Source organism: Coenobita brevimanus, chromosome 78 (genome assembly GCF_032717465.1).
Source record: "Coenobita brevimanus isolate Jiangsu-jjx chromosome 78, ASM3271746v2, whole genome shotgun sequence".
Classification (NCBI taxonomy): Eukaryota; Metazoa; Arthropoda; class Malacostraca; order Decapoda; family Coenobitidae; genus Coenobita; species Coenobita brevimanus.
The window spans coordinates 4,374,112-4,391,973 of record NC_137031.1 but is presented as its reverse complement, the minus strand read 5'-3'; the positions used below and the strand labels follow the sequence as shown (position 1 = coordinate 4,391,973).

Below are 17,862 nucleotides of genomic sequence, written 5' to 3'. Positions count from 1 at the left end.
GTGTGTGTGTGTGTGTGTGTGTGTGTGTGTGTGTGTGTGTGTGTGTGTGTGTGTTTTATTCATATACCCCTGGCAATCACCTCTTGTCTAATAGCATGCATAAGTGAGTGTAGCTCCTCCTGGGGCGGAAGGGTGACATGGTTCCAGTGAGCCGCCTTGTTCAGCGTCTTGGTCGCCTTCTCAAATCTCCCTCGCACGATAAGCCAACGGGGAGACTCATCCAGAAACCTGTGCGTGGCAAAGAAGGGTAAATGATAGACCTTTTTTCCCTTTAATTACGAGGAGGAAGGGGGAGACTGAGGCTGTGATGGAGGGATGGAGTGGGGAGATGCATGAGAGAGGAGTGGTGTGAGTTGGAGGGAAGTCACCCAAACGTTGAAAGACAAGGTGACATGCAGGAGAATTGTTTATTGCAAAAAAGATCGTGACATTTTTTTTCTTTTCCCTACGAAAGGAGGAAGGGAGTAGAGGAGACCAAAAATGAGATGGAGGGACTGGATGGAGAGATTAACTATATGAGAGAGATGGGGTGCGTGAGTCACAGGAAGGGGAACCTAATGTCAGAGGACAGAGTGGATGGGATGGAGCAATATATGATATATGGTTCAATCAGAGATATAGGATATAACCAGGGGGTTCAAATACCTAGTTATACAAACGTCTCTCAGTTACTTCACTATCCCCCGATATGATAATGGTGGACTGCAGAAGACAACCTTAAGACCGAAGCCCACCAGTTCACATTCAGCTTAGTACAGGGTTGAAACTACTACTACGACTACTACTACTACTACTGCTGCTGCTGCTGCTGCTGCTGCTGCTGCTACTACTACTACTACTGAAGAAAATACTTACAAAATCAGTGCATGGCAAGTCAAATTTATCAAGGAATGTAGAGTACTGAACTTGGCAGAAAATTCAAGGGAGGAAGAACCTACTCAGCTACAATGATATTTTCTGGCTAACTGGCACTGCTGTGGTAAACCACAGGAACTCAGTGTTGGTCAAAAGCTAAACCACAATTGAATCTAAAATAAACCTATGTCAAGGCTAAATAAATGCCAAAGCTCAACCATAACTGATTATGCAATAAAACTATACCTCCCTCTATTCTTACCAAAACGAAAGCATAACTGACCTGAATTTAGCTATACATTTTTCAAAATAACAGAACAGAAGAAGGAAAAACAAATGAATAAAAAGAAATAATGTATACGCCAGATTACTGGCGTCCTCCATTCATAAAATATTGTAACAGATGGACTTGAACAGCTGTAGGTTGACGTTTGGGGGGAAACAACTCCGGGAAAGCTAGTTCCAGAGAGATGCAGTTCAGGGAACAAAAGAATTCTGATAGGCAGAAGTTCTGCTACATGGCTGGGTGACATACCAAAACAAAATAAATGACAAAGCTAAACCGGAATTGAGCCTTAAAAAATACTGAAATAGAAACTAAATTCGTGTCAAAAGCTAAAATGTAACTAAATCTGAAACATATCTATGCCCAGTTAGACAATATACGAGTATTCCAAGAGCTAAACCCTAACTAATTCTGAAATATGTATGCTCAGTTAAAACTAAATACGTGCCAAACGTTAAACCAAGGTCGAATCTAAAGCTTATTTAAACCCAGCTAGAGACTAAATACGTTGCCAAAAACTTAAATGAATCAAGAAGAAAAGGTAAAAACTAAAAGCGTGTCAAAAGCTAATTTCTAACTAAATCTTGAACTAAATCGAGTATGGGACGATGAGAAGGCGAGGAACTAAATACAAGGCAAAGCCTAAACCCTAACCAGGTCTAGAGGAAAACTTGACCCAATAATAAAGAAAAGAGAAAATTACACGAAAATGGGGAGGATGAGTAGGCCAGGTATGTTTACTGCCAGTTGGAGCCATCGCCAGTCCCTGATGAGGTAGGCCACTCCGCCCCAAATCATAGTGCCGATCGCCCACGGCAAACTCGCCAGCACGCCCAGGATAGATCGGTACTTGGGTTCGCATACCTCCAGTGCTGTATAGAAGTACGAGAGGTTAAGATGCAGCCAGGAGCAAATATTCTCCTTCACTCCTCTGGCAGAATTGTCTCCTGCCTTCCATATTTCACATTCCTCCCCAAACGATAGAGAGCATCCTTCCTTCTTCCAGTCTGTCTCTGTTTCATTTTGCTCTCACATCAAAATAATTCATGTAACACCTTCCCTTGACTCACACGTCAGAGGAGTGTCAACAAACTTTTGTTCATGGCTGTATGTATTGCTAAAACTGCGTGCGTGGAGGTGTAGATAACCCCTATTATTATTATTATTATTATTATTATTATTATTATTATTATTTTTATTATTAATTTCATCTTTTTTCGATAATTTGTAAAGCACATAATGAAGATGAAATATGTCTCACCTTTCTGGATCTGCAATCTGGGATATGTACTTGGACTTACACATACCTTTAGTGCTATACAGAGCACTAGTGATCAAGAAATACATTACTAAAATTTTAATAGTTGTAAAGAATATAATGATCTGAGCAAGGGTGTTAACTCAGTGTAAGCAACTTAGAAGTGTGATCTGTTTGCCACTTCACTCCGATGACTTTATTTTTTATTAGACTGTTCAGCTTCAGAAAGACCCCTCGTTGTGTAAACGATATTGGATTCTAATTGTGTGTGTGTGTGTGTGTGTGTGTGTGTGTGTGTGTGTGTGTGTGTGTGTGTGTTTTACCGTTTCAGTTCCAAAAGTCTCCTCCAAGTCTAGTAAATCTGTCTGGAGAAAGGAAGAAAAATTATCAAATACGTCAAAGCAGTGAAGGGGTTATGACGACAATAAACTGGTTCTAGGATTTCTAACAGATAAATAACGTACTGGAGATACGAACTAACCGAGAATATAGCCAGTCTGAAGGATGGCAGGATGGTTGAAACCGAGGATGAAACGGAAGGTGAGGATGGCCGGGAGGGAAGTGAGCCAAGAGCTGGATATGGCGATCAAGAAATACGTCAGTACTCCCAGGATTAGCGTTGTTTTCCGCCCGAACCTGTGTGTAAAGAAGACGACGAATAGGATTTTTTGTTTTCCTCCATACCCACAAGGAGGAGAAAAAGAGAAAGAAATGAAGATGATATACATTCTTCCCTGTCCGAAACAACGTGTGCATGGGCATACTGGATCACTACATTTTCTTTTGTAATACTCATGTCTGCTAATGAAAACACAGAAACGCTGCTGGACGCATGTACAGTTGTGGACATATCAAACACAAACATTCCTTCCACTAGCGAGGTGGTGTAATGCTCTCCGCATCTGGTAACACTGAAAGGTATGGAACTTCACCAGTTTTCGTTTGGTCGCTTGGACGAACCGAACCCGGTGATCATTGCCGCTGTGCGCAGTTACTGGTGGTATATGTAAGATATGTTCCGCCAGAAAATTACTGATAATAGCATGGCATGATTGTTTTTTTTTTATTATTATTATATCACACAAGATAATGGCAGTTATTATGAATGAAACGGATTTCTTGAGTGGTTTAGTTTCAAGTCATGAACCATGCATCCGTTAACAGTTCATCATATAAGTCATAGTTAATAGCTGTCCCACAACTTTCACTGAACAGTGAATTATCGTGACGCCCATCCTCCATACCATGATCGTGACACTGGTAGACCTCTGACAGGGTGGGGATGGGGGACCTGGGAGACAGGAGGGGGGATGTGTGTAAGCAGGGGGGCAGTAGTAGTTGTACTGGAGGCTAAAAGAAAGGGGTGATGGGGTAGGGGACGGTGGACTTTGATAGACGACAGGAGCTACAGTGGGAGAGATAGATTGCAAGGTGATGACTGGACTAGGTAATTATTTTATGGAGAAAATGGAATTTCAGTCAGACCATGAAACATTATGTTGACGTTGCCACGTGTTGTAACTGACCGTCATGGTTTGTAACAATTTGCGACACACTTTCCACTGGGTGGTTCAGTACTCCTGTATTTTGAGTATGGTGACTATTTGTTAGTATGGTGACTGTTGGTAGGGTGGGGAGCTCACCATCCACTCACTCGATGTAGTGCTGCTCTCGGGTGTCTACCCTTTCCTCTCTTCCATCCTTCATTCCTTCCATCCTCTTGTCTTTCCTTCATTCTTTCCTCGTCCTTCTGCCTATGGGTGACTTTACACTCCCTCTTGTCTTTCATTCCTTCATTCTTTCCTCTTCCTTCTGCCTGTGGGTGACTTTACACTGAGTGACAAGCCAAATGGTTTCCTGTACACCAGGAAACCATTTACTACGCTGGGTGGTAACCGTATAACCAAATTTTGGCTCCTAGTGGTTTAGTGGGTAACTCCGGCGCTCCAATCGGATTGAGCCGGTGAAGATTTATATCCAAGGAATGGTTGGGGTTCATTGCTTACGTAATGCCACTCAGGGATGAGTGGGGCTGGTCACTCTCATCTTAAATGTCAGGACCAACTTCCCTGACCCCGGGCTTCTACGCACCTCATGGGGCAACGTAGGACTGGATGCTGGATGGAAGGATGACTATTTGTTAATGTGCAAATATATGATACGTCCCTACAGTCTGTCAGATGTTGCAGCTGTTGTCATAGTGATCGGGAATTACTCTCGTAGCCTATTAAATAGTATCATCATGGATGACGACTGATATCGCAAACAAAGTAAGGATATTCCTGTGTAGATTTTTCCTCTATCACCAATAAATATGAACAGTCTGACCATATTGATGATCCCTATGGTTCTCATTAATATGTGTATGGCACCAGTGTAAAATAAAGGTGGATTTACTTAACCCAGGTTTATCTTACCGTTTCTGTATGCCGTGTTTGGCTGTTGATTTTACACATTGCCAGTGGTTATTTGTTATATTTAGGTTCATTTTGAGCAACTGTCGTATGCCCCAAGAACTCCTTCACAAATCCTCGAGCCAATAATGGTGGAACAAGGTTGTAATGTTTGTAGTTATCGAGTCTGAGCACGTGCATATTACATCAAATATGCGATTAGTTACAGAAATCATTTGTATTAAATGCAAACACACGCTTTATCTGCAATGTGTTTTGTTATGCTAAACAACCGAGTAGCGTTCACATTGTATGCAACTGACAGGATTAAGACGAATACGAGGACCATTGCTCTGTTCACGGAAAGCAACTATTAAGCCACACATCTCAGAAGTCTCCTAACATGGAGCTGTTGCCCTGGCTGAGTAACGGTGTATATTGCAATCCATGAAGGAGGACTTGTGAACCAGTGTCGTTAATGTATAACCATGTGATCCCCTGTTCATGGTATAGTAGTCATTAAGGCCATCTCCCCTCCCCGTCTGTACTCATGTCTGAGTTCACGCAGTGTCGGGAAGAGGGATGGGCGAACAGGGAACTGGATATTGAGGTTGTGAATCAGATTTCTTAAGTTACACGTCCGTCATACCACGATTTACTCTCTTAGTATGGGGTCTGCAGTGATCCGACATAAAGATCATGTAATACAGCTGTTAAGGCATCTCTCTACCCACTTATTAGCCCACTCTATGTTCTGGAACATAGTCCATCCCTTCCCCCCATGGTAAATCACGTTTTCGTTTACATTGGTGCCATGCTGGTATTACCGAGAACCATAGGCACGAGTCATTACTGTTAACTATTATTTATTGTGGCAAGAGAAAATTCCTTTCCCCCTCTCTGTTTTCGATATTACAGTCGTCATCCATGATGTTGCTACGTAAACGTAACAAGAATAGCTCCCAGTCACAGTGACAACAGGTGTGACGTTTGCTTCCTGCCCAGCTAGCTACCTCGCTGGAGAGGTAGCTCTCTCCTGTCACCTAGCAGGGCTATATGATCTATCAAGATCTAGCTCGGGGGAATAATCCCTTACGACAACCCAACAGGTGTGACATCATGCAAACATTCTAGGGGCATTTCATATATCACCATGTGATGATATAGTCGTCACCATACACTAATAATGCAGGGTGTGAGTGATGTGCCACCCCGTGGGGAGTTGGTCATCCTATGGACGATATACAAAGAATGCGGCTTGTGGCCTTTGGTTCCTTCTTCCTAGCATTAAAAAAAAAAAAATGCTGGTAGACTACATAACGTTTAACGGCCTGACTATCAAATTCCATAATCAACGTTAAACTATAGCAGATTGGGCACCATGTCACCAGGGTATCATTTATCCACCACATCTTAGTTTCTTGCCACAGTCCACTCTCCATTACCCCATAACTCATCTCTTGCAGAGTCCCACTCCCACCAGTCCCCTCCCGCTCACCCACCTCCCTCCTTCTGTCTCCCAGGCACCCACCATGCCTTCTCCTGTGGCGCCCCGTCTTATGAAATTGCATATATTAAAGAGGTCTACCAGTTTCAGATTCACAGCCAGGGAGGAGGGGGGTCACGGTAATTTTGTAATCATTATGATAGGTGCGGGAATGCAAATAATTTTTTTGATCCGTGAAATTTGTTGAAAGTCACACTTACCAAACCTGAGTGTTTAATGTGATTAAAACATGAATATGTATGGTGTAATATTATTTTATTACCATATTCACAAAACGTTGTTATTATCAGTATATTGTCAGGTGGCACATCGTTTATATACCACCAAAAACTGCGCACGGCGGCAATGATCACCGTGTTCGGTTCGTCCAAGTGACCGAACGAAACCTGGTGAAGTTCCATAGCTTTCAGTGTTACCAGATGCGGAGAGCATTACACCACCTCGCTGGTGGAAGGGGTGTTTCTGTTTGATATGTCCGCAACTGTACAATAAATAAGTAAAGCTTGACGTGGAACCATGAGCCAACCTGTCTGACATGAGGCCGTTGATGGGTGCCCCGAAGAAGGTGCCAAACATGTAGAGGCTGTGGTAGGTGGCTCGGATGTACTCTCTGGAGCACACCAGATCGAACTGACGGAAGAGGGGGACACAAATCACCTATAGTATTAGTAGCTGCAACCTGCAACCTCTGGCTCATGTGGATGTAAAGCCAGTGGACTGCAGGCTAATGCTGCCCTTTTGCAGTCCGCAATCCCCCTTTCAGTGGGTAGGGAGGAAGCTGGGGTACGTTTGTAGAAGCAGCCATATTGGTGCTGACACCTGAAGGCGTCCCTCTCCAGTACCACAAATCCACTGTACTGTACGTTATTAATACCTTATATATACAGTGTGGTCCATATATAACGCTCCTTTTACCACTCTACCGGGTGATTTCTCGTGTGTTGCGGGTTCGGTTAAGTCAGCATTATTGCTCTCTACCCTGCATCATTTATTCACATCCTTCTTCCACTGTCACAACCGTGCTCACTCTGACATACCAAGCCGTCCCCACAACACGTACGATACCGCCATTTGAGTCTCTAGTGGAATGCCAATTATGGACCACTCTGTATATACATTTTTACCCTCCATCTGATGAAGTCAGAGGAGGCTTTTACTATCACTGAGATGAACAAAAATAGGTGGCATAAAGATTTCCTTTCCGGGTCAGAACTCAGAAAGAATTCACCATAGAGTCATGAAATTTCACATAGTTATGTGTCTTATAGTGAACGGTGCCTTTTGATAGGTAGAATGCTGAGTCTTAAGTATTTTTTTTTTTTTTATATAATAATCAAAAAGTAAAAGAAAAATCACAGAGATTTCAATGCAACCTGTGCAAGGAATCTGAAAGGCCCAATGAATTTTTACCCTCCACCTGACGAAGTCAGAGGAGGGTACTGTTATCACTGGGACCAACAACAATAGGTGGAGTAGAGATTTTGATTTTGGGCCAGAACTCAGAAAGTATTCGCTATAGAGTCATGAAATTTCACATAGTTATTTGTCTCATAGTGAACTTGTGCCTTTTACTGTCATAGATAGAATGCTGCTTCTTAAGTACTTATATATATATATATATATATATATATATATATATATATATATATATATATATATAAAGAAAATGAAAAAGAAAACACATGTAATTCTCGGGGATTTCAATGCAACCTGCGCAAGAAATCTGAAGGGCCCAATGCATTTCTCTGTTATAACATTGCAATTATTACACCTACGAGGCAGAAATTGTAATGACAAGTCCTTATATGAATATCCATTTTTGTATGAAGTTTCATGACTGTAGCTATGATGTAATCATAAAAAATGGCTGCCTAAACGAAAAAAAAGCACAAGTCATAATTTCATCAGATTTGCTCATAACTTCATTGTGATCATGGACAAATTACTGCAATTTTTAAGTTATAATGCCTATTTGTTAACCCAAGGCTGGGGGAGGTAAGGGCAGTTATGTGCTTAGTTAGGTGTGCAGGGAGATGGGGGGGTATGTGTTTTGTCAGTTGGAAGGTTGCAACAGCATAGCTTTGTCCATATATATATATATATATATATATATATATATATATATATATATATATATATATATATATATATATATATATATATATAATGAACATGCGGCACTGTTCGTACATAAATTAAGAGGGATTTCCAAGACAAGTATCACAAAACCAATTAGCTAATAATGAAAAATTATATGTTATCCTTTACGGTAGTAAGAATCTGTCATATTTACCCTCTCGCGCACGCATAAGTTTCAGTAAGTTTCACAGCACATGATTTTACTCGACTGGCCACCCGGCCAGCTCGCCCACGCGCCGCTGAAAACACGTATTCTCGCCTTATTGTCGCTACCCAAACCTCAGTACTTCCATGAAACCTATATCATCTTATTCGTCGATGTTTGTTCTAGCTGGTAAGCACAAAAAAATAAATAAATAAAACTACATTAGGCGGCAGTGAATAAACATTTTGCAACGCCATTCCCACTTCCCAACATCACCATTCGAATGCTTTCCATCATACCGAAAAATGTTATTAGAAATTTTGATAGGGAATTTCGTCAGCTTTCAACAGAAAAATATCCGGTTGTGATACGATTTGTAGTTTTCGAGAAAATAGCCAAAAACTGAAAGCCATAAAATAAATGATTTTTGTACAGGCAGCTCTACCACAAAACTTTTCTTATACACCTTATTTTTTTATTTCTTAATGTTGTGTAGAAATTCATGAACTTTCTCATGGTAACCACCGTTTTTTGATAGGCCTCATAGTTTCCGAGAAATTCACAAAAAACGACTGGGTACTCACGCCCATGCGGCACTTTTGTCATGAACACACAGCAAACACTGTATTCCCGTCTAGGTAACAACGACTTTTTATCATACATATTACATTGTTATGTACTGTACATATGTAGAATTTACTGCTCTTTATCATTGTTCTTACAGGAAATCGATACGTCCAATAATTTTCGAGTAATTCGCCGACAAAGTGAGATTACTTCTCCAAGCCCTTGCTACTTTTACCGCAAGCGAGAAAAAAAAAAAACACACTCTCTTCCCCCACCTCTTCCTACAAAATATGCTCCCAAAGGCTTATATTTTGGTAATGAACATACATATAATTCACTGATCTTTATCATGGTTCTTACAGGAAGTTGATACGTACAATAGTTTTCAAGTAATAGGATGTCAAAGCTAGATTACTCTTCAAATCGCTACCTAGTTTTACTTCAAGCTTGAAAATAAAAACAGTCTTCCCCCCCCCCCCTTTGCCTGAAGACTATGCTCCCAAAGCCTTTTTCTTCTTCTTTTTTTTTTTTATGTACAGACTGTAAAATCTTCAAGGGTTGTTTTATAACCTACTAGACATGAACACTACTTTTTTCTAGTTACTGCTAATGAAGCTGTACTTTCTGTCATATGTGTAATATATAGAAGAAAATGGTTATCTGTGTGAAAAATGTAGGGGTATTGATCATGGGTCAATATAGAAATCAACAAAATTTGGAAAACTCTCTTCCTCCAGGGGTGTTGAGCTGCAGACCTTGTGGGCTTTGAACGTGAGGAGTTATGTAGTGTGTGTGTGTGTGTGTGTGTGTGTGTGTGTGTGTGTGTGTGTGTGTGTGTGTGTGAGTGTGAGTGTGTGTGTGTGTGTGTGTATGCTCCACTAGGGAATACTTTGCTTGGTATGGTGCCGTTCGAAGCATTCACCCACGCAAAGCAGCACATAACAAACAGGGCACATGTGACATGTGACTCTCTTTGCCTTCGCCAGGGCACACAGGGAGCACTGAAGCCTCCTCCAGTTGGGGATCCTCTCCCAGTCTGTGATCCAGCTGCACTCTGTTGTTGATGACTCTCCGATGCTTAGTTGGATGTCCTCCTAGTCTTCCCCAGTCCTGTCGTCCTGGAGGTGCAGTTGCAAGGCCGGGCATGGCAGTGGCAGCAGGTTCTCCCAACGGACCAGAAACTACTGCAGATGGTCGTCTCGGCATCCGTTCTGGTCCTGCAGGCGATGGTGGGATTGGCTCCAGTGCTGATCCTTCTCTTTGAGATAGTGGTGTTGGCATCTGTTCTGGTGCTGGTCCAGGAGACGGTGCTGGCCCAGCAGAGGGTGGTGCTGGCACCTGTGCTGGTGCTGCTGCCGCCGGGTTGGAAGGTCAGGGGCATGGTGGATGACGTACCCTGAAGTGGGCCACTCTGCTTCATCAAAGTGGAGGAGCTTGTTAACTATCTCCTCGACAAATTCCAGCAGACTGACTGACCCACGTGAGCCTTCTTGTACAGGGTGAACACGTTGAAAACGGCCATCTGGATGAAATAAAAGGCGATCTTCTTGGTCCATTTCACGGTTCACTGCTGGATGGGGTAATACTGGACCATCAGGTCGAAGTGGTCCACCCCACCCATGTTTCAGTTGTAGTCCTCCACCACAATGGGCTTGCCCGTGGTCTTCTAGACATAGGTTGTCCGCGCGTCAGGATCCCTGGTCTTCCCTCGAACCTGCTTCTGGACAGTGCTTGTGCTGTGGAAGGTGGAGACCATGTTGACGATGTGCTTGTCCTTCCACAGCAACACCATCATGTTGACCTTGTGCATTGCTGCCATGCCCCCCTCTGGCAGGTTCTTGGTCCTGGCAATGTCCTGCAGACACTTTGGTGCTCCTCTTGCCAGGTGTAGGGTCCCACACACATCGGTTCCTGCACTGAAGAGGTGTTCACACAGGGATACAGAATTATAATAGTTGTCCATGTAAACTTTGTATCCCTGATCTTTTAGCGGTTCTACGAGGCTCCAAATGGTGGTCTCCAGCACCTCCTTCTGCCCCACATACACCTCAAAGTTCCAGATGAACCCCGAGGAAGTCTCAACCAGGATATAAAACTTGATGGAGTACTTTGAGGGCTTCATGGGGTTGCAGACGCAGAAGCTGAGGCACCCCTTCCACACCAGCTAGCCCTTGTCCAGGCTGAGGTGCTACTCGGGTAGGTATGTGTCCTGGAACTGTTGAAGGAGGTACTCCATCACCGTGCAAACCCTGATGAGCCGATCGTGATTGTCCTGGGGTATAGCAAGTGAGTTAAAGGCATGGAAATGGTCCAGGATGGCCCTGAAATGCCTCTCACTCATCACTCGCTGGAAAAAGGGGTAGTTATGGATACAGTAGTGCCTGATGGTCGGCAAATTGACCACCCCCCTGAAGAAGTAGAGCCCCAGGAACCTTTTTTTTTTTTTTTAATGCAAGGAAGAAGAACCAAAGGCCATGAGCCCGCAGTGGTGGCAGTGAGTCGGCCTACTGACATCCTCCTGCCTCCTCAGCCTCCCCTTGGCCACCCCCCATAGCCGGGCCATGGACCACGCCAGCCTTGTCAAGGTGGTGAAGGCTCCGACAATGACAGTGAAAAGGCTGCCTCTTGCTGCTGCAAAACGTGGGGGGGTATGAATGCTGTCGGAGACAGTGCCCTTGTCAACTGGGCAGGGGACAACGACACAGTCACATCCTTCACCAAATGCACTGCAGACACTGCACCGCATGCAGGTACCAGTGTCATGTAACTAGGCCCTGCTACCAGTGACATGGGCTCCGCCAAGGGGGAACTTGAGGCTAGAAGTGAGAGACCGTGATGGCTGCTGAAGCGAGAGGTCTGAGCAAATGCGATGCCTGTCATCCAAGTGAAGACGATGGCTGGGCTGATGGTCCCGAGACTGGTGGTGGATTCTGCTCCCTTGGTGGTAGGGGTCGGGGCAAAGCCTCCCAGTGGGAATAGCGCGGGACATCATCCCAGACCTCCCCATTTGAAGCATCGCTCAGCTGCTCCTCCTCCTCGCTCTCGGTCTCCTCCTCGAAGAGAGCCTTCTGCCACCTCTCAGAAGACAAACCCTTCTTCTTCACTGTGGCAAGCATGACACACACAAAGTCCAATATGAGCTTTAGGTTCGCAGCTGAAAAACAAGAGATATTTTTCACTGTCATGCAACACCTTCCATTGAGAGTAGCACTACACAAGTGATGTTATATCTTTTCATATGGCTAATCGTTGCACCATTTATGAACAGTTCACATAAACGATAACTTTTCAGTGTCTTTGCACAGTGTAATACCTGTCCACTGTCGTCCGTGGGTGTGTGCCACACACAAACACACACACACACACACACACATATATATATATATATATATATATATATATATATATATATATATATTTATATATATATATATATATATATATATATATATAGATATATATATATATATATATATATATATATATATATATATATATATATATATATATATATATATATATATATATATATATATATATATATATATATATATAGGCCCTATATATATATATATTTTCCTCTTTCGCCAAGGTTCCCCCAACACATGATACTATCTCTTGACGAGCACTCATGACATATTATATCACAAAAATTATCATAAATAATCAACAATTGTCTTAGCAAGGTACAGTACCTGTCCACTGACGTCCATCATTGCCCGGCGTCCTTACGTCACCTGCACACCAGCTGCTAAGGTATCGCTGACGTATGCTACACACCCACAATATCCCACAACGAACACTCGTGACACATATCACAAACATTTTATATAAATCATAAATAATCAACAGATGTCGTAGCAAATTACAGTACCTGTTCAATTACGCACGAGGGTGCTAAGCGTCCTCATGTCCCCACACACCTGCCGCTAAGGTATCGCTTACCTACACTACGCATCCACAGAGTTCCTTCACGGACATTTGCTGCACATTGCACGTTCATTGTACATAAAGTATAAGTTTTCACTAAATGTCTTAGCAAGTTACAATACCTATTCAATGACGTCCATGGTTCCTAGGCCTCCTTACATCCCCGCACACCTGCTGCTAAGGTATCGCTAACCTACTGTATGCTACTCACCCACAATATCCCGCAATCATCACTCACTGCACATTTCACGTTCATTGTACATAAAGTATAAGTTCTCACTAAATGTCTTAGCAAGTTTACAGCACCTGTTCAATGATGTCCGTGGTTCCTAGGCGTCCTTACGTCCCTGCACACCCGCCGCTAACGTATCGCTAACCTATGCTATGCACCCACAGTATTCCTTCACGGACACCCGCTGCACATTTCATGTTCATTGTACATAAAGTATAAGTTTTCACTATATGTCTTAGCAAATTACAGTACTTGTTCAATGACGTCCATGGTTCCTACAGTAGGCGTCCTTACGTCCCCGCACACTGCCACTAAGGTATCGCCAACCTATGCTATGCACCCACAGAATTCCTTCATGGACACTCGCTGCACATTTCACGTTCATTGTACAGAAAGTATAAGTTCTCACTAAATGTCTTAGCAAGTTACAGTACCTGTTCAATGACGTCTGTCATTGCACGGCGTCTTTACATCCCCGCACACCTGCTGCTAAGGTATCGCTAACCTATGCTATGCACCTACAATATCCCACAACGAATACACGCTGCACATTTCACGTCCATTGTACATAAAGTGTAAGTTCTCACTAAACGTCTTAGCAAGTTACAGTACCTGTTCAATGACGTCTGTGGTTTCTAGGTGTCCTTTCGTCCCCACACACCTGGCACTAAGGTATCACTAACATACACTACACACCCTAAAATTATCCCTTCACGAACACTTTCAGCTCAATTTACATATGTATTTCCGTATGAATTGACATAAAGAATGACTACCACGATGATTCCAACCTTACCTCGGCAATTATTTATGTTCCTTACTACGGTACAACATGACCGTGACGCAGCAGCTTCGCCTCGAGATTTATAACATACTGCTATATTGGCACACACCACACTCCTTCACGAACACTTGCAGCATGTTGGCCTTATAGTTCAGACAAATTCATATGCATATACAATATCACTATCAAATTCCATCCCTAAATGCTTTTAATAATCCCTTCCTGACTACTGCGTACAGGCAACACCTGCCTCATTCCACACTATGGCTTTGGCTTACGTAACACATGCCAGTTCCAATATATCACAAAGCAAGCCACTATGGCTTTCACACACTATACAGTTTAGGCATTGGCTTCACTATATGTGTAAATGTAGTCACAACATAGTGACCAGGGGAGGCAGAGTGGTGAAACCCCACTACAGTGAACACACATCTTGCCCCTAGGCTTAATGACTGATAACGGGCACCATTTCTTCTCAAGATATATATCTATGTTCCATTGACAAAATCACTTCAAAATATGCTCAGAAATAATATATTATTACACTCAGTCCATAGGGGCTTACAGCCTGACTCCTTCTGAGGTACTGAGGTTTCTCGCTATGGTCAGGCTCCGAGAAGGCTCTACAGTGTTCCCAAGTGTTTACCTCAGAAGAGGGACGCGCTGACTAGAAAGCTTCCAAATTTGGTGCAAATCGGCTGAAAACTTTTCTTTTGATGGCGTTTTGTTCTGCTTTTTCATGTGATTCGCATCATTGTGCATTTATGCCAAACCAGAAAGATCGTGATTCGCGTTAACGTGCCTGGGAGGGTTTATTATGTAAATCAGGTACAAAAGATCACCAAAGATTTCACCTCTGCTACTGCTAACTTACCTCTGTTGGCTAATATTTCTTAAACTGAGGAAGGATCGATATGTTTTTCTCCCCATAGGTGATTCTCTAGTACGATGCATTAAGGAGAAAGAAATGGACATGCCTTATGTACAAAGTAGACATAGTGGAACCATAGAACAATAAATGAACTCTGTTTTTGACTGTACTACAGTAAAAAGTTGCAAAAAATGAAATAAATGTTTACAAGTTCTGTCATATATGTATACGCCTGCATTAGTACAAGGAAGAAAACTCTCGGTAACTGAATCACAAAAACTATATCCAGTATACACGGAGATTATCATGGGCATGTTTAATGTGTAATGAAGAGTGTGTAGTACCTGGGAGGTGAGCGTGAGGGTGTATATGGAGTTGTCATATATCCAGTCACTGCAGGCCTTCTCCTCAAATACGCCTCCTTCAGTGTCATTCTTGTAGTAGCGGCAGTTGTTTCTGAAATGGCAGAGTTGCATTTAGGCTATCTCTACTGCCATAAGCCCAAGCAGTATTTATCAAGGTGAACCAAGGGGCTATACAACCTTCAGTCTCTGTGGAAGAAGAGTTAGATAGTCCTTCATTAAACCAACTATATATAAAATAACCTTTGGCATTTAGGCAGCGACAGGATATAGGCAAAGAGTTCACAGAGGACTATCATATATTTCATCATTTAAATACGGTGATTATTTTTTCTTTTTCTTTTGGTAGCTCTTCGTTCTCTGAGATATATCATCAGCACTCAAACTGTTATTGCAGAATTCTGAGTGTTGTGAAGTACTCTGTCTTGTATACTTTGCAAAAAATAGCCATAATCTCCTTCTTGTCCAAATCCCTTAATAATGGGAGAAACAGACAAAAGGGGGGGACTAGAAAAATAAATATCGCAATTACTACAGTGACGCTTCTTAAAGATAATTCTAAGCTTCTTCATGTCAGTTTTATTCAGCCGTGGAGTGGCTTGTCAAAAGATACATCCATCATCAATCCCACCAAGACTAATGTGTTCTCTGAAGCGATACAGAATTTCCTAGTAGCTACAGATATTAAAAATAAGTCATCGGCATGAAGGAATCAAAAAATGAAAACAAAGGAAACGTTACTCGATTTTAAGAGAAAGAAGAAAGTGGAATGTTAGAGACAGAGAAAAGAAATGGGGAGGGGGGAGGGAGGCAGAGGAATGTTTGGAACAGAATGTCAGGGGAAATATATACAAAGAAATTACGTTGATGGCAGAGAATGATAAAATGACATAAGCGGAAGAGAAAAAAAAGGCTGTATAAAGGAAGGGAAAAAAGATGCAGGAAAAATGGACAGAAGTATCGTACGCTGTACATGTACGATAAGCTTCAAGGGAGAGAGAGAGAGAGAGAGAGAGAGAGAGAGAGAGAGAGAAAGAAACAGGAAGCAAAGGTATAAAAATAAGTCTAATAATAAAAAGATATGGAAGTGAGAGGACAGCCTTAAGAGATAAAGGGGTGTCTGAAGGAACAAGAAGGTAGAATTTTTAAAGCCTTAAACAACGCGATCTACATTAATAATTCACACGTCTGCACTCGCCTTCAGAAAACAGAAAACCACATAAGAAATTTTTATTGTTGGCAGGTCAGCGTTGAATAATTTACTGTACAGTACATATATCGGAGTTGAAATGATGTAAGTGATGTATGTATGTATGTATGTGATATGAGAGGTGTTTTTAGGGCTGCTTCCCGTCCTAGAAACGCCTGGCTTATAGTTAGGTTCTTTTCTAGACTGGGGCTAGAACACAAACATAAGTGGAACAGGGCATAAAAACTCTGGGCAACAACCTACTCGTATATTCACAAATTCTTAATTACAGGAACGGGCAGACAATCTCACAATATTTATGTTACATCAATCCCTAGGCTACTGATCTGGTTGAGTGTATCTGACAGGATACGGGATAGACACAATAGGCATTATATCAGGGTGAGTACATGTAGTAACAATTCACTGGCTCTGTTCCAGTGCCATAAAGTTAAGGGTGGGAGTTTAGATCTGGATATTCCACTGTACACAGTTTCTCACTTCAGTGGCCCCTGGTTCTATGGGCATTCATTGATTCACTCTTATGCATGCGTTCTAGGAGTCTTACCGAGTCTGGATCTGATCACTGTGGGAGAGGGGGGGAGAAATAACGTTCACAACAACTTGGCACAATCACAAGTGGGGGGGAGGTTAGGTATGTCTTGCCACTGTTACACTGGATGTGAGCTTTCACGTTTTCTGCTGGCACTGTAGGTCACTATAAGTCACTTACAAACACACTGGGGCACTCATTCTTGGGGAAGGGTGGGTGTCGTCTGCTTCTGCAGACTGTAGCTCGGCATGGTGAGGGGCCCCTCGTGCTAGGGGCGGTGAACAGGGGTCTGACCCACAGGGCACGGGTCCTGTGGGAGAGCGGCCTGGTGGAAGAGCGATGTCGTTTTGGCCGGGAGCTGGGGAGCCCCGTCGGGATCCCGGAGGCTGTGGTTCCCTTCCTGGTGCTCCACCGTCAGGGCAGGGCTGCAGCATTGTCCCAGGGAGGGGTCTGTCAGGGTCAGATCTTCCTCGGGCACTGGTTGCAGAGAGAATAGCCCTGGGGATAACACAGGGCCTTGCCAACAGTCCACTAACGTGGAACTCTCCATCTGGGGACTGCCACACTCATCTCTGCTACAGCTGGAGGAGGAAGGGCATTGCGAAGTCACAGGGGGAGAAGCGGCTTTGGTAGCTTCCTTCCCTGGCACTGCTCGAGGCCATCACTGAGGTCCCTTGGGCGACAGGAGGGTGGCTGGAGGCCATCCCTACCCTGTCGGTGCGGCAGGAGGCCATCACCAGGGTCCGACTTCATGATGGGACCACAGATGAGGTGCAGCTGGAGGCTGT

At 43.1% G+C, this 17,862-nt stretch overlaps 1 protein-coding gene across 1 annotated transcript in view; it reads right to left on the bottom strand.

Annotated features, from left to right (window-relative positions):
• Positions 1-17,862, bottom strand: part of LOC145408641 (organic cation transporter protein-like) — a 60,889-nt gene that overhangs the window by 10,269 nt on the left and 32,758 nt on the right. Inside the window, exons 3-7 of the mRNA XM_080279326.1 lie at positions 15,315-15,426; positions 6,826-6,929; positions 2,881-3,035; positions 1,845-2,013; positions 81-228 (exon numbers count right to left, since the gene is read on the bottom strand). Of these exons, the coding sequence (XP_080135452.1) occupies positions 81-228; positions 1,845-2,013; positions 2,881-3,035; positions 6,826-6,929; positions 15,315-15,426 (688 nt within the window). The remainder of the gene's footprint in view (positions 1-80; positions 229-1,844; positions 2,014-2,880; positions 3,036-6,825; positions 6,930-15,314; positions 15,427-17,862) is intronic.